Source organism: Ambystoma mexicanum, chromosome 6q (assembly GCF_040938575.1).
Source record: "Ambystoma mexicanum isolate Mex_15411 chromosome 6q, UKY_AmexF1_1, whole genome shotgun sequence".
Classification (NCBI taxonomy): domain Eukaryota; kingdom Metazoa; phylum Chordata; class Amphibia; order Caudata; family Ambystomatidae; genus Ambystoma; species Ambystoma mexicanum.
Window position 1 is genome coordinate 460,435,589 of NC_090937.1, and position 22,792 is coordinate 460,458,380.

At 47.1% G+C, this 22,792-nt stretch overlaps 1 protein-coding gene across 2 annotated transcripts in view; it reads right to left on the reverse strand.

Moving 5' to 3' along the window:
- NPNT (nephronectin) overlaps window positions 1-22,792 on the reverse strand; it is a 325,821-nt gene that overhangs the window by 109,921 nt on the left and 193,108 nt on the right. For both annotated transcript variants that reach the window (XM_069630946.1, XM_069630945.1), the window contains 4 exons: window positions 11,457-11,576; window positions 7,774-7,893; window positions 3,510-3,644; window positions 2,557-2,679 (listed from right to left, as the gene is read on the reverse strand). In XM_069630946.1, coding sequence (XP_069487047.1) covers window positions 2,557-2,679; window positions 3,510-3,644; window positions 7,774-7,893; window positions 11,457-11,576 — 498 coding nt within the window. The remainder of the gene's footprint in view (window positions 1-2,556; window positions 2,680-3,509; window positions 3,645-7,773; window positions 7,894-11,456; window positions 11,577-22,792) is intronic.

Sequence of the window (22,792 nt, forward strand, 5' to 3'; positions counted from 1 at the left end):
GTGTGGGGGAGGTGACAGGGGGAGTATGGGGAATGAGAGTGGGGTCACGGGAGGGGAGGAAGAACCGGGGAAGAAGGGAGGTATGGCACCACGAGACGTAGAAGTGGAAGCAGAAAAAGGGAGAAAGACAAGAACAAGATAAGGTGAGCGACAAGAGGGTCCGATGGTGGATTCTGAGGGAAGAAGACCACGAGATGGACGCACGAAAGAAACAAAGATAAGTGGAGAGGGACGAATAGTGCCTCACACGGGGGACATGGGGGATGTGGTCAGGCGAAGGAGGAGAAGAACGAAGGAAGGAAAGAAGGACCGGGACGAAAGCATGAGGTAACAGAGCAGCAGCAAGACAATCAAGGCAGGAAACAGGTAGAGAAAGACAAGAGGTAGAGAAAACGCGCAGGAAAAGAAGGACCGAAAACCAAAGATGCAAGAACAGAGAAAGGAACATGGATGGGGGAAGAAGGGGATGGCAGTGAAGTAAAGTGAGGCGGCAGGTGAGAAAAGAAGTAGAGTAACAAGAGACAGAGGGAAAAGCAGCAGAGGACAAGAGAGTGAGAAAGAAAAGTGGTGAAAAGAAGCGATGCAAAGAGGGGAACAACAGAGAGAGGGAGATAAAAGAGGAAAGGAAACTGAGAAGGAGAGAAAAGAGCAGATTGATGAAAAAGAGAGATAAATAGAGAAAAGCTGTGGTATGCAGAGAAAAAAGAGGAGATGGAGGAGATACAAAAATGATAAGTAAAATAGAAGATAGAGAGGAAGAAAGCGAGCAAGGGGAATGAAGGAAAGAAAAAGAGAAGGAGCAAAGGGAGGGAAAAGAACGAGAGGAACTACAGGGTGAGAGAAAGCTGGAGCATGGACAATACTTGAGAGAGAAAAGGGCACAGGAATTGCTAACAATGTAGAAGAGCAGATTAATGATGAGAGCTCAGAGTGAAAAGGGGAGAAGCAAAGGAAGGAGGAAAGCGCAAAGCGGTGGGCTGGGGTAAGGAGAGGAAAAAAGGAGGGCAATATTCAAATGAAGTGGAGAAAAGGAAACGTGAGAGACAAAATAAGGGGAGGAAAGATAGGCACCCAAAAGAGTCGAAGGGTGGATACATTTGGGAGAAAATGATGGAAAGAGAATGAAAAGTAGGAAAGAAACACAAGAAAGTAACATCAAACGATGATGCTATTGAAGAAAGATTGAGAGAAATTAGCTAAGAGGAAAGGAGGATAGGAAAGTCAAAGGTTAGAATGGAGGAGAGGGGTCAAGGAATGAGAGCAGAGGAGAGGAAAGAAAAGATGGGTGTGAATAGAGAAGAAGGGGATCAGAAGGAGGAGAGAAGGAAGGAGAGCAAATATAGGGGTGAGACTTGTGAAGACGAGTGAAGGATTGAAAGGGGAGAGGAAAGGAAAGACAAGGGTAAGAATGAGAGTAGGATGAGAGCAGAGGTGGAAGGAGAGGAAAGACAAGAGTGAGAATGTGGAAGGGGGGTGAAGGAATGGAAGATATGGAAGGAGAGGAAATAAAGGGGCGACACTGGTGAAGAGAGGCAAAGGATTGTAAAGAAGAGAGGAAAGGAAAGACAGGATGAGAATGGAGCAAAAGAGTGAAGCAATGAGAGCAAAGAAAGAGAGGAAAGGCAAGAAGAAAGGGATGACGGGGAGCCTGGAGAATAGCTAACTGACAAGACTATCATCGTAACACACTTTATGTAATAATGAAAAATGACCTAACAGCAGTCTGACCTCATACACGCATAGACAGACTCATCACACAGGCACTCAACAACTTCATGCCGGTTTCTTTTTGGTTTTCCTTGAATCTTGATTGTCCCTGCAACCTTGTTAGTATTTTGATAGGCTGAAGTGTTTGGTCCCACACATTTCCTCTACAGCCTATCATCTCAAAAGGTTGCGCCTGTGCATTCCTCTACCGATGCGCACAGCATTCATGACACATTGCAACACCCTGGCAGGGGGATGGCTAGCAGCACATTCAGAGTTGTGTGACACAGCATGTGGTCATTTGAAACGGTGAGGCCCACTTTCAAGGTTCTACATGGTTGCTCTTGTTTTGCTACCTGAACAACTACTTCAAAGAATTTTTCGAGGTGTATCCAACAATGAATGCATAAATAAATAAACCGGGTAGTGCACTGAGTGGGGACAGTTCTTGGGTCACAAGGCCTCACCTGCATACACTACCCAGTTTATTTATGCATTGTTTGTCGGATACACTATGCAATTTTGTTATTTATTTATGCATTGTGCGCCGGGTGCACAGGCTGATTTATCTATTTCGTTTGTACCAAGCAGACTGTACTGCCATATGCACTTAGTTATGTAGGCCAGACCATTTTTACATGTTCACCTTTAGGCCACGACCAACAAGTCTTACATACCACGCCCGTCATGCAAGCCACGCGCCTGAATGAGGGACCCCCACAATTTCTTACCCCCACTTAAAGCCCTGTTTACACCCTTAGCTAAGCCACGTGTGGCTTAGCCCATTATTCTTGTGGGTCTCGCAAAAAGAGAAACCTTGCTTTTTGAAGAGAGAGTGACCTTACGTACGTGTGCAGTCTGCGCCGTTGCCCCTGTAGCCTTCTTTGCACTTGCACTTGTAAGATCCCTGCGTGTTATAGCAGCGCGCGAGCCCGCTGCACTCGTAGGCTCCCGACGCACACTCGTCGATATCTGAAAGACAATAACAAACACGGACGCTGTAAGCAGGGCTGGCACGTGCAAGGCCTCAGTGCGCGGCGCATACAAGACTGTGTTCACCAGCCAGCCACCCAATGGAACATGGCGACCGCCCATTACCTGCTGGCTCGCTACAGTCTCGACGATATTAGCTCAAAGGATAAATCTGGCGTTTCCACCGGCGCGCTGACTTTCATGTCATGTTTGCCCAGTTAAATAAAAGACATGTCTTTGAACATAAAGGGAAGGCACACAATGTCCTGGGAACGGCTATCGGTGTTGTAAGTCAGTCAATAACAAGCTTCAATCAGGCAGTGGCAGGATTGTCAGCTGGTCCAGCCACCTCCTTTTCATTCATGCAATATCCTCATGCAGACGCGCAGACAGCCGGGCACCTTGGCACCAGGCAATCCTTCAGCTGGATAAGTACAGCTTTCTACACTTCTCCCATTGTCAATTTCACTTTGCTGTCCAAGGACACATGAAAAAGCAGCCCCAACTTTGAACTAAGACAAAGGACAATACTCTTTAATTTACATCAAATGTCTCCACTATGGTGTAACTATTACAAGCAAACACCCTAAAAGACCAGGCCTCCAAATACAACAAGGTAGCCATTATCTGAGAAAGCATGGCTTTGCCATGGGTAGGTATTAAACCAAACAACCTGGAATCGACAGAGCAACGTGTTCTAATAAATCACGACCCACAAAGAAGTCCTGCCTCAAAACAGCAAATTCTCTCCGGCCACAAAAGAACAAAAGCCTAAAAAAAATGGACCCTGCTGTCACCCAGCGTGAAACACGCGCATGCCATGCTCTTACCGTGGCACTGGTATTTGCCGCCAATGTAGATCAGATCGTAGCCCTTGTGACACTTGCAGATGTAGCTCCCGAAGGTATTGATGCATTTCCGAAATCGGGGGCAGACGGCTCCCCCCGTGGAACACTCATCAACATCTGAAACGAGAAGTCACGTGTCAGTGAAAGATTGTGGTCTTATATCAGAGCGTACGATACTGTGGTGGAATTACCCGCTGTTGCTGGGCATCCGATTCATGAGCACAACAAAGCAATTGGAAATGCCAATTATTGACTTCAAAATAAGTGCAAGTATCTGTAAACCTTTGAACAGAGTCCATTGAGCAAAAGTGCAATAAGAAAACTGATTATTGCAATAATTGACTTGAGTTCAGTAGGGGCTGAATTCACATTTCCCATTTCTGAGCATGATTGTGGCACATGATCGTACAGCATCAGGATCTTTGTGGACATGGAGAGACTATTCAAACAAAGAAGAGAGATAGAGGGTTATGTATCACCAGCATACCCTCGAAATCAAGGGATTGACCCTTAACACTTTGAAACACAAAGCTAGTGATAAAAGTTGCTACCATCTCAAGGTGGAAACTATCCCAATACCAAATTCACTTATGGTGATGAGGAGGACCACTCTTTAAACACAAATTTGTAAAAAAAATATACATATTTTATTATTCCGATACACACAAATATTAAGAACACTGTCCGGTGTATTATTAAAGTGCTTCTTTAGTCTCCTATCGTAAAAGTCTAGAAAAAGCACGTTCACAGTACTGTATGCACGACCTTCACCCCTTCAATCGGTAAGTCAGTTAGTTCAAAGTCTTAACCGTTAAAGTGTACTGTGCTGTGTTCATTTCCACACTGGGTCATACTTTATTGAGCACAGCTCATTCAATCTCATTCCATTCACTCTATTCAGCATTCATTATCACAACCTCATTCCACAACCACAAATCGTGCCCGACATGTTTCTTACCGATTTCAGTGTCATGTAGTTAATAGTCGGAAATTCTTCAGGGGCTTGTGTGAGGGGTTAGTAAAGCATGCATACCATATCCGTAAATGATAACCCAAAACGAAGCGTTATCTACTAAAAACATTTCGTTTTCAATCATTCTTATTGGAGTTCTGGTGGTGTCTTCTCTCCAAGGGTTTAATGTACCCTTACCATTGGTCTACCTGGAAGGGATTCTCCACCCCTTTTTTTCTTTAAAATAGGGTTGTCCACTGCCTTTAAGATCTTGAAATTGTCTGTGGAGCAATGAAGAGGGAAATGGCCGTCTCGATTCGGTGGGGCATGCAATCACAGTTGGCCGTTTGAGCGGATTCCACTTTTGTAATCATCAAGTGGTCGTCTTATTTCCATTCCGTTCTGCTAGTGGTCACGTTTACTTGTTTTCTGAACGGGTTCAGCCCACATGTAATTTAGTGGCCTGTCCTCCGTACGTATTGTCTCCGTTTGACAGCCAGGCTGCTTAATATCACTGCTGTGTAAATCCAGTCGCGTTAATTAATTAGGCGAAACCCATCTGAACTCGTTGGATTTTCCTGCTATACCTGCTCACTTCGCAGGCGTGCTGTTTCGTTAGAGTTTCGTATGGGTTACGCGTCAGCCCGTGGTTCGTTCTTCCGCGTCCTGAATCACTTCCGGGGTAGCTTCAGCTCGACATGGAGAGACAACTTTAGGATCTTGTGGGGACAGGGCGAGGTCTTTGGGTTCCACAGAGAAGAGCTTAGCCAACCGGGGCGGATATTGTAAGTTTGTGGCAGAGGGACAGAGTGTCACAGGAAGGTGGAGGGACAGACAATGTGAGATACATGGCCATCCTAGGTTACTGTGCCCTGTCATTTCTTCAGTACCCTCTTTCACTACCTGTCTGCCAGTTTCAGACTGATATCGATAAGGCCATTTCTCAGGCTACACTACTCTCTCCTTATCAGCCCTGATCACTTCTCCCTATTTTTTGCTGTCCCTTACTTGATGCATCTTATCAATAGGCACATGTTATTTCAGATGTTTTATCAGACCTTCGATCCAATCATACGTACTCTACTTAGGTGTTTATGCCCAAGTAGAGTGTACAAATTTCACTTGTCATTTTTCCATGTTTTAATGGCATTCCGTCCGAGTTCTTGGAGGTGCATAGGATGCAGCAGGTAACTTGCCTTATTTCTGTTTTCCCCCCTGCTAACACCACAGTTGTAACCATGAGAAGGGGTTGAGTTTGTTTTATTCAACGTTTTTAGAAGATATGCATGTACCACTTGCATGTATTTCATATGTAAACTTTACCATTTGACAAGACCAGATGTAGAAATGTAGTCATGTTGCATTCGTGTTACAGACTAGTCTAGGTGCTTCCCATAGCAGGCAATTTGTGAGAGAAACCAGATATTAGCATTGAAACCAAAATTCCTCATTCCAACCTTCTCTAACTTGTGTCTAGTTGCCAGACAGCTTATGTTCTTTTCACTTCCTCTAAAAGATGTTTTGGACCTAACCGAAAATAGAGAATTAGCTGTAAAAATTACCTGTAGTGCACTCCACTGTAGAACACACCAAATCTTGGGCAGCTGAGATGAATGAATAGGGAGGCCAAAATGGGAGACAAAATGAGGGTGAAGGGGCGTAGTTTGGTCAATGCAGACAGAGTTTGTTGAAGGGACGGAATTTAGTGAAGGTGCAGAGTCTGGCAGAGGTGTAGTGAAGTTGGGGGGGGGAGGGTGCATGCACTTATTTGGGCCTAGGGAAGCAGACAGCCTAACTACTCAATAGTGAGTCCCACCACTATGACTACTCAGACATATTTTTCCTTTCTTTCTCTGGAGCACCTGGCAGTAATCCCTTGCACCACTATTGTCTCGAAGCTAGATTACTGCAACACATTCTAGGCTGCTCTCCCTATGTAACTCTCTCACAAACTAAAGATTATTCAAAATACCACAGCAAGAATTGTATTGAGCCTTCCTTATAATTCTCATATTTCCCGAGCTCTACGCCATCGGCATTGGCTGCCTGTATCAGCTAGGATCCCCTTTAAAATAACTACTCTGGCACTTATGGTATGGTGCCACAATGTCTGGCCTAATTTGGCTGGTGCAAGAAGCTTCTATGTCTATCCCTCAAGGCTCTGGAACAAGCTCCCTGTCTCCCTAAGAAGTGAATCCAATGTAAGCAAATTTCAGAAAGCCCTTAAAACTCACAAAATTGCCGGTAACACTCCCTAGCCACGGGTCCTTTCACTAGTATTCTCTTGCCCAAGGGTTTGAGTGTTCTACAAATAACAAATAAAAACAAAACAAAATGACAAATATCCGGCAAGGGCTGGCTCTAGAGGGTGTTTCCAAAAGTTCCTCAGAGTGAATGTTCCTGATGCAGGAAGCCATGAACTCATATGATGAGGAAACAGGAAGCCATAGCCTAAGCTACCCGTAGAGTCAAGGATGCAAGTGGACAGGACCAAAAGTGACTAAAGTTTGTTGAACACACAAGCTCATGCATTTAACATAGGGTTGTGTGTGCTGGTTAGTGGTGAATATGTAATCTTTTTTCATAGCTGCCAAGTGGCAGCATGTCACGTGTGACAGATACAGCCAGCCCTGCTGGGAAATTCCCAACTGGAATGCCAAAAGGTAGCTTTTGATATGATAGGATTTTTATTTGTATCACGCTCATACACAGGTGTTTCATATGGTCTCACATGGGTCCCCTGGCCTTCAGTTTGCTCCTAAAAAAGGTGGTCTGATCATGCACAAATAAAGAAAAGTGTGATTTGTTATGTCATTATTGTATCATACACAACAGAAATATTTTCTTCCTAATGAAATAGAGTTTTACACACCCATGGTTGACATGACAAATGGACATAGTTATAGAGTAGAAACAATAGTTCCCCTGCTGGCGAGAGCATAACACCTGTTACGTTGGACCTCCATCTTTCCTAGGAGCTTAAGACAAGAACCTCAGCACAGCCTGTGAGCTCCTTATGAGTGGCTGAGTCTCCTGGCTTTCTAGAGCCACTTTGTTCAGGATCCTAACAGTAGATTGAAAATGTTGCCCTTAAGCACATTATGTGGCTCACCAAATGCAAGCATGGACCCAGAGTGGAAACCCTTTCATCACAAGGGGATTATAATGCTGAAAAAGACAATGTTAGGCATAAATGAAACAATACCACAAGAAGCCAGATGCAAGGCCTCTTGAATCCATTCCAACCTCCAATCACCACAGGGATGGGCCTATTAGGGATCAATTGGTACTCACCCAAACAGGTTCTGCCGTCAGGTGCCAGCCGTAACCCTGGAGAAGGACAGCGACATCTCACCTCCCCTTTCAATACATCACAGCCGTACTGACAGTTTGCCATGGAACAGGTGTGGGCATCTGGTAAAACAAACATCAATAACATTGTCAAAACGAGGGAAGGTTGAAATGGCCAAATAGTGTGCTCCAATAGTCAGGTGTTAATGCTGTTATTATCTATCTAAACAGAAATGCTTGCAATTATAGTGGTTCAATCTGCATGCTTTGAGAAAGGCCTCTTTGGGAGCTTGATATCGTAGTGTTCTAATGCTAGTACTTTGGGCTCAGATATACCACTATGCAAGTAACTCTTCTACTTCTATTATAGGCTGTTGCCAGTGATATAGAAGACTTTCCTCTATTACCACATACCGTGGGTAATAATAAGCAGCGCTCAGATACCTGAGGGTTCGTAGCGCTATATAAGTGCCAAATTATTATTATTATTAATTATTAGTATTATTAAATTAATATTATTATTAGTATTATTATTATTATGATTATTATTATGATTATTATTATTAATATTATTATTTCTCTGGCACAGTGTGGCCGGTCTTTGAGAATGAGCATTTCTTTTATTTCTATATCTGACAGAACGTGTGAAATATCTATGGACATCCAGGATTGAGAGTCTTGCCAGGGGGCTATAGTAGTCCTATCTCTACAGATTAGGACCGGTGAGATGGTGAGATGGTGTTGTAAACGTATTTCGATACTCTGGGCTGGCGGCTGCTGCTCATCAGTCTCCAGTGGGCTACTGTTGGCATCGCCATTGGCTTTAGCTCTCTACTCTGTTCACCCCATGCTATTGTTAGAAAATCCATCAAGAAGAGAAACAGACATCTCCTAGCAGCTAGGTCCAGCACATAGTCGAAGGGAGGACAGTTGTTTTGTGAGTGAGGAAGAAAAGGGGCACGCATGGGCAGAAAGCCAAGAACAAGGATACACAGATGTTGTAGGACATCCCTGTCCCAAACGAGATTTCTGCTTTCCAGACTGAACGTGTGCGGTGCCCTGGGATGCCACATTAGAGATGCTGAAAATCTCACCTGATAGGGTGACCAGACGTCCCGGTTTTTCCGGGACTGTCCCGGTTTTTGCTGCTCTGTCCCCCTTTCTCAAGATTATGTTCCCATTGGAAACTGCAGTGGTCCCGGTTTTTGGTAGTGTGTCTAGCTCGCAAAGAAGAAATGCTGCATTTTACAAATTAAGATAGTGTTCGTTTGTTAGAAATTGATTATAAAATGTGTTTATTTTAACAGTAACACTGAAACCGCCTCTCCTCCAAACGCTACATAAGTGTAGTGCCTTGACAGTGCCACTTTCAAGAGTTAGTCCTACTTTTATGTTAGTTGCCCTGTCCCGGTTTTTTACTTTTTAAATCTGGTCACCCTATCACCTGAGGAATTTGGGACTCAAATATACCTGTATTGTTGCGATTAGATGCTTGTAGTACAGAATAACATTCATAAATAGTAATGTGGTTAATGACGTACTTGCACTATATAGTCAAATGTGCCTGTAATCCACGGGATTGAAGAAGAGGAAGGGTCAAGTGGAACGCGCAAACAGTGATGGCTGTGAGGCTGCCGCGGTGGGTAATTGTGGCAGGAGTCTGGGGGCTCCAATTGGAAGAATGTCTGCCCAGGGCCTCTGTCAACACGAAAAGTCTCACTCATTGGGATTGGACGTCCGCTAGCGTCCCTATGACGTCACTGGAATCTCGGAACTAGGAATCAAGACTTTTCTATCTACATTTAATGTTGGTGCAGAGTCTCACTAGTGTGGAGCCCCAGCGCAGGAGAGCTTTGGCATTGACTCTGTTCGCCTCATGCGCATCAGAGAGGTTGTAAGGCAGCCCAGCTATGCATGCAACCTTTTCCTCGCTGTGGACGTTTGTGGTCCTACCACTCACTCTATTCATGTGGCTGAGCGCGCCGCCACCCCAACCCGCCTTCCCTTCAGTCCAGAATTCAAGTGACTCACTTAAAACTGTAATCACTGAGCACCTGTGGGCAGGCTTCCCAACTTCCACGCCCCAGGCATAACTTTCTATCTCGTCAGGTGCTCAAAATAATTCCTACTGCGCGGGAGGAATTTCCACCTGCGGGCGCGGCAACCGTACGCACGACCGCCTCCCCCCACCTGGAAGCCACGAGGCATCGGCTGGTTTTAACGACACACATGTTTACAGGACTGCTACACGATGCAGCCATGTTGCAGGTCCCCATCTGCCTGGGGAATGCGTGTCTAGAGGCAACGTGTCATCGCAATCGCTCAGCAAACCTGCAACCGCAACTGAAATTTGAAAACGAGACCCGACCCTACTACAAACCCTTCCCTTTTCGCTCCGCCTGAAATTTAATGAAACGCTCGAGGTTTTTTTCAGAAAGTTCAAGATGGCTCGTGAAGGTGTCCATTCCTGAACACGTTGTCCTGTGTTTATCATAGGAAAGCAAAAGCAAAACGTCAAGGACAAGACTGTGAAGAAAAGAAACAGGACTGGGCGCAGTAGCAAAGTGCAAAACAACAGAGCCCAGGGCTTTAAGTGGGAGGTGGCTAGCTGGGACCGAGCCCCTGCAGGCTCAGAAATCTAGTTCTGAGGTGGAGCCCTACCGCTGCTCACTAATCTCCATGGCAGCCCTGGCCGCTACAGGACAAGCTTTTTTTTTCTAAAGCCTGAAGCTCCTGCTCATTCGCTGGAGCTTTAGGCTTTAGGAAAAAAGGTCTCTGCTTCCAACGGCCTCACCTTTTCAGCTTTAATGGAGACGCTGCACCTTCCCAGTCTGGCAAGGGGCAGTGTCACCATTAAGGCTTAAAAGGCAAGGCGCTATCCCCTGCCAAGCAAGCTTTTAACAAATAAATGCAGAGATCAGCACACTGTCCTCCATGGGAGAGAGGGTGCTGATCTCTAAAAAAGGCTGCCTGGCTGGGGGTGCCTGTAGCCCATTGAGCTGGTTCTCGTCAAGGGGGCGTGGCCTAATGAGCCAGCAGATGACACCCTGCTGTTTGCCCACGCCCCCTTGATGAGCCCCGGCTCATTTTCCAGTGCCACTTAAGGCACTGATAGAGCCCTACTGCAAAAGGATGTGACCGGGGTGGGGGAGAGGATGGGGGCTGTGATTCCTGCTGGTCGGTGACATACAAAGGACTTGCGACAAACTGTCCCTTCGCAACACTGGGGTTCCCGGGGCCCACGTTACAACCAGGACTGGATGAGCTACTCACAACTCCCGGGAGGATAGCTCAGTGGCAACGTGCTTGCCTTGGAAGCAAGACCACACAAAGCAAACGAGGTTCCATCCCCGGGTGCGCATTTAGAAACCTCTCGGTATTTAAGCGCGTTTTAAATACGCAACTAAGACAAAACAATTACATAAATAAAAAACACACAATTCCTGTAACAGTGCCTCCATGCCCGCGGGCTGTGTGAGCGCATTAAAAATGCACAATAAATAAAAAATAGAACAACTCAATGATGGCTCAGAATCTTAGGAGGAAAGCAGAGTAATCTAGAAAATATTTTGAAAACAATGGATTCCCCACCAGCAGAGGCAAGATTTCATCCAAACATCTGCATTAAAAAAATCATTCAATCAGATCACAAATCAATGAGAAGCATGTATTGGGCCCATACGTACTTGAGCAGGATCCATCCGGCATCAACATGTAACCGTTCAGGCAGTAGCACTTGTAGCTCCCGTAGGTGTTCATACACCGGTGTTTGCATGGCCGAGGCTTCAGCCCGCACTCGTTGAGATCTAGGGAGGGTTTGAGACAGGGTAGAGGGGGGACAACAGAGGCATGTGAGCATGCATCCAACTGATCGTTCTAATCCAGTGCCAACATGTTTCAGTCCTGACTGGACTGCAGCAATGGGCACTTATACATAGCGATGCAACGAGAAGCTTGAGCAAATGTATTGCATTCCAGAGGCGGTAGGGAGAAGTGGGGCTGAGGGGGGCGGGGGGAGGTGCCAGTCCACTTCTGCATTAATACCTTCCCTACTCAAGGGGCTAGTGTTACACCTACCCCTCACACCCCTGAAAAAAAAGACAACACACACGCCCTAGTTCTTGAGACTGAACTGGCACTGCATTGTTGTCTGTACCAGCTTAAGGCATTGCTAACCTCGCCCAATGGCTCAACATCTTGGAACTGAAGGTACAGGGCCCCATCAGCAATATATTCAGGTGTACATTGCAAAAGATAGCAGTCATAATAATGTTAAAACAATAATGATGTGATGTTGATGATGATGATGACTGAATGATCATAGTCCACATTATAACACAATTATGCTTACATGACCCATGGAAACTCCAGCTAGCCCATTAAATGCCTCTTCTTTACAATGTCATATGTATGTCAATGTTTTCAAGAAATCGTCTCCTTACTTGTGTTAATGACAGACAGCAGTGGGATGAACAAAGAATTCACCTGTGTGCTTTCATTTTCACCAAAGGGACCTGATATTTACCAAGGAGCACATGCCACATTATCCTGCCGTCCACCCCGGGCTGTCATGTCTGTCACATTTCTGCTGCGGTGCAACATGTATCGCAGGAGACGGAGCCCCAGGGTCGGCTGTAGGATATGCAGAGCCCTGGCTGGCAAAAGATGTGTGGGCCACCCTCACTTACATATCTAGTCAAATCACAGTCTGTCGGGTGGATAGCTCCGGGGCAATGTGCTCGCCTTGAAAGCAAGACGACACGGAGCAACATAGGTTCAGTCCCCGGATCCGCACTTAGAAATCTCTGGGTATTAAGCGCGTTATAAATAACTTATCATATCATATCTTTAATCCTAAAGAGGATCATGGGGAGTCACATTAAAATACTTTGCCAGGAGTAAGCTAAGAGACACATACACTTTGTGTTGTCCACTGTATGATTTATCGTTTTTATGGCAATATCATGAGTGAGGCAATTTTTTGGAGTAGCGGGCAGTGTGATCTGAATCAGTTCTAGGGACTTCTAATTTTGGCAGATGAACCTCAGTGAGATAAAATGATTGCATGTGAGCACACTCTTTGGTTAAGTGGCGAAGCTGGGATTTGAGACCAGTCTGACCTCAGAAATGTGAACACATCTTCCCAGCTGTAGTTGGAAGAAGTATTGATTGTGACAGATCTTTTTGCAACTTTTGTTTGCAAACACCATCTGACTGCGGAATGCAGTAAAAATAATTGTGGAAATAATTGTCATTGTGTTTTGGTAAGTGAAGTAAAATGTATTTGTAGCAGTTTCACGCAGGGGTGTTGCTAGATCTCAAAAAGATCTGGGGCTACACTAATGTCGGGACTGTTGGGACTAGCCAGCCTTTTGGTTGTAGCCCCTGAGCTTCTATCTTGGGCTACAACCAAAACACCAGGGGCTATAGCCCCCTCAACCCCCCCTAGGAACCCCTCTGGTTTCATGATTGGTGTGTACACTTGGCCATATTGTCCAAATTAGCAATACACGTTTAGCTCAGGAGCTGCAGGTGAGGATTATTTTGACCGTCGGACGAAATGAATCTCCCATCAATGGTTTTATTATTTTTGAAATGTGAGGCGAGCTGCATACCTAAAGAATGTCTCCTTCTTTGAGCACAGGCTCCAAGCACATGAAGATAGGGGTTGGGCCTGAGGCCCACAAGGCAAAGGGCCCCTACGCCAGGATTACCTACAGTGTCGTCGAGTTAAGGCCTACTTGCCAGGAGGCGTTCTGCACTGATAACCAAACCAGCACAGGGGCCAGGACCTAGGAACCCGTCCCAGTGCGCCTGCAGACTGCCCATAACAGTGCCCTGGCCAGGAACCTCTCTTACCACATCCCTGGCAAATCGTCAGCGATTTGAGGTCATACCAATGATATATGGAGCGCTAGATAAATGCCAAATAACATAACGTAACATGGATCTTCTCCTTTCCCCTTCTCACCCCCATGTTTGGCTTTCAACAATACTCTGTTTCATGAGAATAGCTTGAAAAGTAGAGGAACATAATAAAGTACCCAAAGAAACATATACAGTCTTATAGGAATATGCCAAGGGAAACAAAGAGCATGATTGTACGATTACTTAACCCCATCTTAAATGGAAGACTACAAATACCAGAATAAAATGCAGCGTGAGGCTACACAAAAATGGCCTTGTGGATTTTGTAAATGTTGTTTTAAGAATTAAAGACTCACAGTAAACGGTAATGTATGGCCATGCAACCTGGCTGTGTTCTACTGCTTGGCAAAGGCATGCTTTGTAAACGATGCGAGAACAATGTGACATTCTACCCAAAAAATTCAAAATGATCTTTGGTGGGACATGAAATAGTCAGAGCATTTTGTGCCACATGTTTTAATTGCTTTGGAAGAAGGCATAGATTAGGGCAGCTAAGTGTATGACTTTCAGAATAGAAATGCCTCCTTCGATGCTCCGACCACTGAATGTTGAGAACGCTGGTAACACAAAGGAAGCAACACTTATAAAGAGCTTCCACAGTACCTGCTCTGCCAAAGCAAAGGGGGGCGGGGGGGTTAAGCAGCAAAGCATCTGAGAGGTCCAAAGCACCACAGGGGGCAGGGCGTGGAAGCAGCACAGCCCCTCTGGCATGCAATCTATTACTTGGCATAAATAGGTAGCAACTGGTGCCTGCGAGGACCCCATGAGCTCGGGGTCCTGGGTGGGTGACAGCACAGCCTGGCGCCATGCCTAGAGCTGGGCCTGTGCACCCCACCAGGCCCAGCATTGCATACACTGACGCTGGTGGGCATAACCTCAAGCATTGTGGCGGAAACCATGCATAAAAAGCATCCCTCTGGGGCTTCTCCCCTGGCAAGATTTAATAAGAGGAAACTGATGCATAGGAGCCAGGCACCGACTGTGCAAATAAGACGAGCTGTGGCGGGGGGACGACAGGAGTGCCAGGAGTGCCAGAATGACCCTGTGAGTAGCACGTATGACAGCAGTGCCAGGGCCGGGACACCAAGGGCATCTATTCTGGCACTGGAGGAAGAAGCTATGCCTGCCACCTTGATGCCCAAACCATTAGCTGTCTGAGCTGCTGAAATGCAAGTGTACATATTCTCAGAATATTGATCCTTAAATAGTAAATGAGGGTGCGCTAAGACTTAGCAATGGTGCACAGAGGAACCAAAGGAGGTGTAACTTTTGCATTCACATGTAGTCACAGCCGGAACAAACACAAATGGAATAGTATGCATTGGTCACCTGGCTACCATCTGATTTCGGGCCCAGGTCCCTGCCCGGCCCCTTTGCACACATGATTCCGCCTCACAATACCTCTGTTCCTGCCTCTCTCACCTCCTCCTCTTCTTCCTTTGAACATGTTCCCCGCACCACTGGCCGTGGTGGTGGTCTTGGCCACCTCTTTCGCCCACACTTCACCTCTTCTCCTTCCCCTTCCTCCTTACCCTCCTACCCTTCCTTTGAATTCATGTTCAAAATCTTTAATTCTCCTCATGCTATCTCATTCCTAATCATCTACCGCCCCCCTGGCCCTGTCTGCTCCTTTTATGAGGACATTGATCATCTCCTCAGCCTTATTTCAGCCAGTCCCACTCCACTTCTTGTTCTTTGGGACTTCAACCTCCACCTCTCGTCTAACCCTCCCTCCTCTCCTCTCTTCTCCATCCTCGACTCCTACCTTCTCTCTCCCCTCCCCTCCCACCCACCTATCTGGCTCTACTATTGATCTCATCTTTTCTTCCTCCTTTTCTGCCTCCCTCATCTCCTCTCTTCCCACCTACCTTTCTGACCACTCTCTACTTTCTTTTTCCCTCTCCCCTCCCTCCTCCTCTTCCCCCCCAATCCTCTACCTCTTTTCTCTGGCGTGACGTACGCTGCTTTAACCCCTCCCGATTCCTAGCCTCCCTCTCCTCTCCCCCCCAATTCTACTCTACCTTTGCCTCTGATGCATCCTCCATTTTATCTTCCTCTCTCTCTTCCACTCTTGATCTACTCTACCCCCTCTCACCATTTCACCACTCTCACAAACCTGCTCATCCCTGGCTTTCTCCTCATCTCTCCTCAATGCGCCGCCTCCTTAGGCGCCTTGAACGTCAGTGGCTCAAACACCCATCCCCCTCTAACCAATCTGCTTATTTCTCCTATCACACTCTCTATGACTCATGCCTCAATTCTGCGAAATGCACCTACTACTCTGACCTTCTCCAGTCTCATTCCTCTCACCCTCGTCGCATCTTTCAAACTTTAGCCCGACTTCTCTCTTCTTCTACTCCTGATCCCTCCGCTACCTCTTCTCTCACTGCTAGTGATCTTGCCTCCTTCTTTTCTAACAAAGTCCTCAATCTCCGTCAAGCTATCGTCTCCTCCCCCTCCTACTCACCTCCCTCTCTTCCTCCTTTCCCCTCTACCTTCGCTATGTCCTCTTTTGCTCCGGTCACGCATTCTGATGTCACTCTTCTCCTATCCAACACTCATCCTGCTGCTTCCCCCTCTGACCCTATTCCCTCTCCCCTCATCCCCAAAATATACCCCCTCCTCATCCCGTACCTCACCTCTTTCTTTAACATCTGCCTTTCAACTTCCACCTTTCCCTCTCCATTTAAACACGCTACTATCATCCCTATCCTCAAAAAACCTTCTGCCAACCCCAACCTTGCCTCCAACTATCGCCCCATTTCTCTTCTACCCTTCCTTTCTAAACTTCTTGAGCGTATTGTCTATTCTCAACTCTCTTCCTTCATCTCCACCCACTCACTCCTTCCGTTCACCCAATCTGGCTTCCGCCCAATGCACTCCACTGAAACAGCCCTCACTTCTGTTCTCAACTCTCTCCTCTCTGCGCGCTACGCAAAGCACTCCTCCATCCTTATTCTCTTTGACCTTTCTGCTGCTTTTGATACTGTTGACCATCATCTTCTCCTCACCTCCCTTTCATCATTTGGCTTCAAGGACAACGTTCTTAACTGGTTCTCCTCTTATCTTTCCAACCACATCTTTTCTGTCTCCTGAGGTGGCTCCTCCTCCCCTTCTTTTCCTCTCAACTACAGAGTTCCCCAAGGTTCTGTTCTTGGCCCTTTTCTTTTCTCACTCTACACCTCATTCTTAGCTCCTATTATCTCCTCTTTTGGCATCTTGCACCATTTCTAGGCTGATGACACCCAACTCTTCTTCTCCTTCTCCTTCTCTCCTGACATTCATGATAAACTCTCTTGTTGCCTTTCAGCTATTAAATCCTGGATGACCTCAAACTTCCTTACTAATACTGATAAAACTGAACTCCTTTTCTTCCCTGCTATCACTGTCCCTCCTCCCTCCCCTCCCCCTTCATTCTCTTTCCCCCCGCCCAGCTCTCCTTCTCTCCCCACTCCCGCAACCTTGGTCTCCATCTTGACCCGCACCTCTCTCTATCTCACCACATTTCTCTCACTGCTAAATCCTATCGCTTTCACCTCTATAACATTCGTAAAATTTGACCCCTCCTTACCTTTCACACCACTAAACTTTTAATGACTTCCCTCCTCTTCTCCAGACTCTTCTACTGTTCCTCCCTTCTCTTTGGACTCCCCTCCTCCCTCTCAAATCCATCTACCACTCTGCCATCCGCTCTCTATGCCTTCTCTCACCTCTTGACTCCATCTCCTCCTCCCTCACCTCTCTAGGTTGGCTCTCTTTCCACTCCCAACTCAAGTTCCTCTGCCTTGTTTTCAAATCCCTCTATAATCTTGCTCCCCCTTACCTTTCCTCCCTTCTTTCCTTTCACACCCCTTCTCGTCCTCTCCGCTCTGCTAATCTTTTTCTACTCTCTCCTCCTCCTCCACCCTGTGCCCCCTCCTGCTTCTGCTCCTTCCAACTCCTTGCTCCTTTTCACTGGAACCACCTCCCCCTTCACATCCGCTCTTCTCCCTCCTACCGTTCCTTTCGCTCCTCTCTAAAATCTTACCTCTTCCACTCTCCTCCCTAGCAGCCCTCCTCCTCTACCTCCTCCCTTCCCCTTTACCCTCACCTCATACTCCTCCTCTTCTTCACCCTCTCCATCCCTTCTTTCCCCTTCCTCCCCTCTCCCACCTGATTCTTGTCTCACTTTCACCTACCTTCTTCCCTCACTTTCCCGCTCTTTCCCCCGTCCTTAACTCCTCTTCCACCTACCACTCCCTTGTTCACCCCCCCCTCCTACACCCTTCTCTCCGCTGTAATATTGTAAGTTGTTCTTCATGCTGTTATCAGGTTGTGGTATCAATTGTCATCTTATGCTTGCTGTATGTTTACTTGTTCTAATGCAAAGCACTTTGGATTAAAGGGCTATATAAATTCAATAAAATACAATACAAATACACACCTGCACTGCCTGTTGGCAACCCTTGCTCTTGAGTATGCATCTGTAACTCTGCAGTCCCCCTACCTGCCCTTTTGGACACCTGCTGTCTGCACTTACCCCTGCACTTGCCACCTGCTGGCTGCACTTCTTGTTATTGTTTTGATCCCATGTACAGCACTTCCCCCCTCCCCTTTCCCCTGGCACTTTTCCCCTCCCTCCCTCCCCTGCACTTGCACAATCCCAATGTCACTTGCCCTAGTAAGATCGTTGTCTCTGTCCTTCCTCCGTTACCCCTTCCTTGCCTCGTGGCGCCTTGAAACATTTGTGCCATATCATATCATATGTATATGATGCACCCGTCTGTGATCGATGGCAAGACACACAGACCTACTGGAATTGTAGCAAACTTTGGAGGATTTGCACTGAAGTGCAGATGAAAAAGTCGTACAGACTATCTCTGCTGGACGTGCGGCAGAGAAGTTTGATCTACCGCATGCATATGTGTGGGGCAATAGGTAAGTCTTTCCCGGGCACGCTTTCCCAAGTAAGGGCATGCAAAGCGTCTGTCATGCAGCAGGGAATTTGCACAGTGTTGGTTCTTTGTTTCCTAAAACAATTTACACGGAAATTGTTAAGAAGGGTACAGTCAATAAAGGCTCAATTTCCTAAAATATCAAAAACTGATTTATAGGATTAGCAGATTAGGAATTGGTTAGACATCCAGCTCTTAAACTCACTAAAGCATGCCACCTAGAATAGGGAAGACGAAGCAGTGACAGGGGTCCCCCAACATCCCTTTTTTAGGGGGCAGTTGGAGATAGAAAAGTGTGGGGTTTGCATCTGAGAAGCCCAGGAATAAGAATGAGGTGGGCATGTGGCTGGCAAATGTTCTCAAGCCGTTCCACACAGGAAGGTAAGCATGAAGGCCGTTGCCTCTGTTTGATGCCAAGCCACCCGGTGCCATCAGTTCAGGTGCAGTGGTCCAGCAGTACCATTGGTCAAGGGCACTGTATTCTCTCTGATCTCGCCTGATCTCCTCTGTGGGGATGCAAGAAACATGGCATCCAAGGCCCATTGTTTCTTTTGGCTCCGCGACTCCTGCCTAAGTGGGTCACGAAGGACCTCCCCTGAGTGCACCTGGGGGCAGAGATGTTGAAAAGAGACAAAGAGGGGGCTTCTATCCTGCTAAAGAACTGTATAGTCCTCTATGCGTCTCCAGCATCACCAGACAAACAGTCTACCTCTCATGAGTGGCCAATCAGTTTCATTTCTCTGCTTTGCAAAGAAGTCTCGCCGGCGGAATCTGTTTCCTAAAGCAACCCGCAGTGGCGATGCCCATGGAAACCAACATTCAATCACTACCGAGTAAGCCTGCCACCATTTACATGTCCCAATGGTGACAGAGAGGATCAGCTTGTAGAAGAGGAGAGGAGCAGCCCAAAGGGGCTTGACATCCTCTGTCACCAGATCCATCCAAGTGGAGGTTGCTTAACCCACAGTAGAGCCGGATAGCAAAGAGTTAGAGGTTGAGACACAGTACGGTCTGTGGCAGCCACATGTCCTATGTAACTGCATAAGAGGCTGAAGATCACCCCCATCGTGGCCAAAACACAGCGGACGCTGCAGGACTGTCAGCGGGCCTGCCGAGTGCCCCCGCTGATATGTATAAGATGCATAAGTAGGCAGATGGCAGGACTTGGCATAATGAAATAAAACTGCTTCACCGATGGAGAAACACATTCTAGAGGATAGGGTTGACCCTGGGAGCATGGTCCCTCTTTTCTCATGGGGCAGGTTGAATGCCAAACCAACTCTGGCGCCACTAATCATGCCCGCTGCTGCACTTCACAACCTCCATTCAATGGTCCATTTGGGTATTCTGTGACCAGGGCATCACCGGACCCTTCGAAAGACCTTTAGAGATGCATGCCCTGCCAGTTTGCTCTTACACAGTCTGCCCAGCAGGTGGCAATACACAGATGAAATACTCTGCTCCGAATACTCTGCAGCTGCACATGATTATAGGAAAAACAACCTGTAATGTAGTATCAGGTAACTTCTGGGAGGAGCACCTGGAGACAAAGGGCCTCATTACACGGATGGCGGTAAGGATTTACCGGTACCGGTAAAATACTGGTACCGGTAAATCCTTACTGCCTTACTAAGAGGTCCCTTTGCGGGTTTGGGGATTTAACGCCTGCTTTTTGCAGGCGTTAAAAACCAACCCGCAAAGGGACCCAGGGGGCTAATTACGGTACCGCAATTTGCGGTACCGTAATTAGCGCCTTCCCCATTCCCATTGAGCCCTATGGGGCAATAATGGGAATGGGGAAGGGCAATGGTGGAAGGGGGAATTACCGCCCCGCCAATCTTGGAATGGGGCGGTAATTCCCCTTTCCGCCAAGGCGGTGCCGGTATTCTCCGGCATCCGTGTAATGAGGCCCAAAGTGTGACTAGGCCCATTTAAAGGGGCTTGTTTGATATTGCCATGAGCATGGGGCTGCTGCAGGTCTTTGGTACACTGCGGCCATAGGTAACCCTAACGGGAGGATGGGCAGCAACAGCGCTGGTGGCGGGTGCATTACCGGGGCATGACCCGGCTCCACTGTCAAGAGACCAATAAGGAATTGTGCCAGGAATTGCCTGAGGTTCCCCTGCAGTAGATGTGCCTTTGTTTCTGGGCCTCTTGGCAGGAGGTGGGTGGCAAGGATGACCATGGCAGAACCCTGGGCATGGGTTGCCTTTGTGACCTGGGCCCAGGAGCTTGATGTGGCAGACCCTTGCATGCAGGATTTAACCCCAGGGCAATAATGGCTCACAAACGTGTCCCTTTCTCTGACTGTGCCAAATGAAGCGGGAAATAAGCCAGATGCACGCTGATTACTCTGTCTAAAGACATGGAGAGGAAAGCCAATTTCCAATTGGTTGGTCTTTATTACAGTACAATTCAGACAAAAAGCCCTGAAAGTCTGGTTTGGCAGCATAGAAAGGCAATCAGGAAAGAGATGTGACTGTACAACTGGCAATTAAGACCATATAGTTAATTATTGCCAAAACTCCACCGTCAATGGGGTAAAAAAAAGATAATGTGTTCACTGTGTACAAAGGGTCCCCTCAGCACTCTCTATACTGATCAGGGCCCCTGTAGAGCCGGTATGCCCACCGCCCGCAAGCTCCACATCTAAACCTTGCTGTCCTCTCTCCCTGTGCACGGCCACCCAGGCAGGGGCCAAAATGAGATAAAGCACCACATAAAAAAGCAAATGCACCCCTGGGGGCTACCCTGCAGAACTATGGAGGACAACACACAATGGAGAGTTTCATGTGCATTCAGTGTAGTGCTGGGGAGACCACAGCTTTCAACTATGAGACCGGTTCCTGTCCCATTGCACAGAGAGGAAGTGAGCTGGGGCCCGGGGAAAACACTCGTCCGTCTGGCTAGGCAGGTGCTAGGCAGGCAAACTCCCCCAGAGGCAGACCAAGTAACAGGAAGTTAAGGCCCTAAAAAAGTGAGGCCTTTAACTCTGAAGCGTCGTTCTCTCCCGGGAATGCCTGGCTTCAAGGGGATTATAGCTAATACCACCCTGGGCCTTCCTTGTCTGTAAAAAGGTTCCCATATTGAGTTTGAGCCTTTGCTTTGGATAAAAAAACCGAAACATCATGCCAGAGTCCCTTTACTATTTCCATTGACGGCCATGGGGAGCCTACAGTGAGTTGGTGATCTTGACCTGCATGATCCAGGTACGTTTGGGCGAGTACAGGAAGCAGCATGGGGGTCGTGGGAGGCAGAGGGACAAAGGGATCCAGGGGACCATGGATGAAGGGGGCTGGGGCAGGCACGGTCTCATAGCAGGAAGACGACGAATGCAGTGCAGCGGCAGCGAGGCAGAGATGGGGAGGAACGCCTACATTGCGACCCCCCAAACCAGCAGGGAATGGCTGCATTCCAAGCCCTCTGATTAGCAACCCTCCCTGGGTGCTAAAAGTATAGAAAAAATAGAAGGACAAAAAAGCTCCCGGGACGGGAGAGTGACAAGAGGCAGGGCTCCACCAAGCCAACCAGGGTGCAAACATTCAAACCAACCTTGGTCAATTGGCGATCATCGAATCATTGCAGACACTTTACGCACTGTATATCCAGCGCAACCAAAAACCATACATTACCAAGCTCTGGCCATATTGATTGTGCTACTGGGAGGGAAAGAGGACGACGGGGACAGGAATGCTCTTGCTTGGCAAATGCACCAAATAAGATTTCCATTAGGGGGGCTTTCTGTTGTGCATTTCTCCTATTGCTATAACTGTAGCGCTTTATCGATAAAGCGCTTCCAAATGCAGAGAAAAAAGAAAGAAAGAAAGAAAAAGAAAGAAAGAAAGAAAGAAAGAAAGAAAGAAAGAAAGAAAGAAAGAAAGAAAGAATGAAAGAAAGAAAGAAAGAAAGAAAGGGCGATGACTGGAGAAGAACAGGGAACATGAATATAGGAGGAAAAGAACGAACATGGGAAAGGATTGGAGAAAGAAAACAGAAGGGTAAAAGGGGAAGGAAGACTAACAGGAGAGAACAGAAGAATGACTTGGGGAAAGAAAAAACGGTAATAATGAAGTGAAGTACGTTTGAGGGCAAATAAAGGAAAGGCAATCTTTTCCTCTGTGTTCTTGTCTACATGCCTTTGATTGCAATGTCTCGCTGCA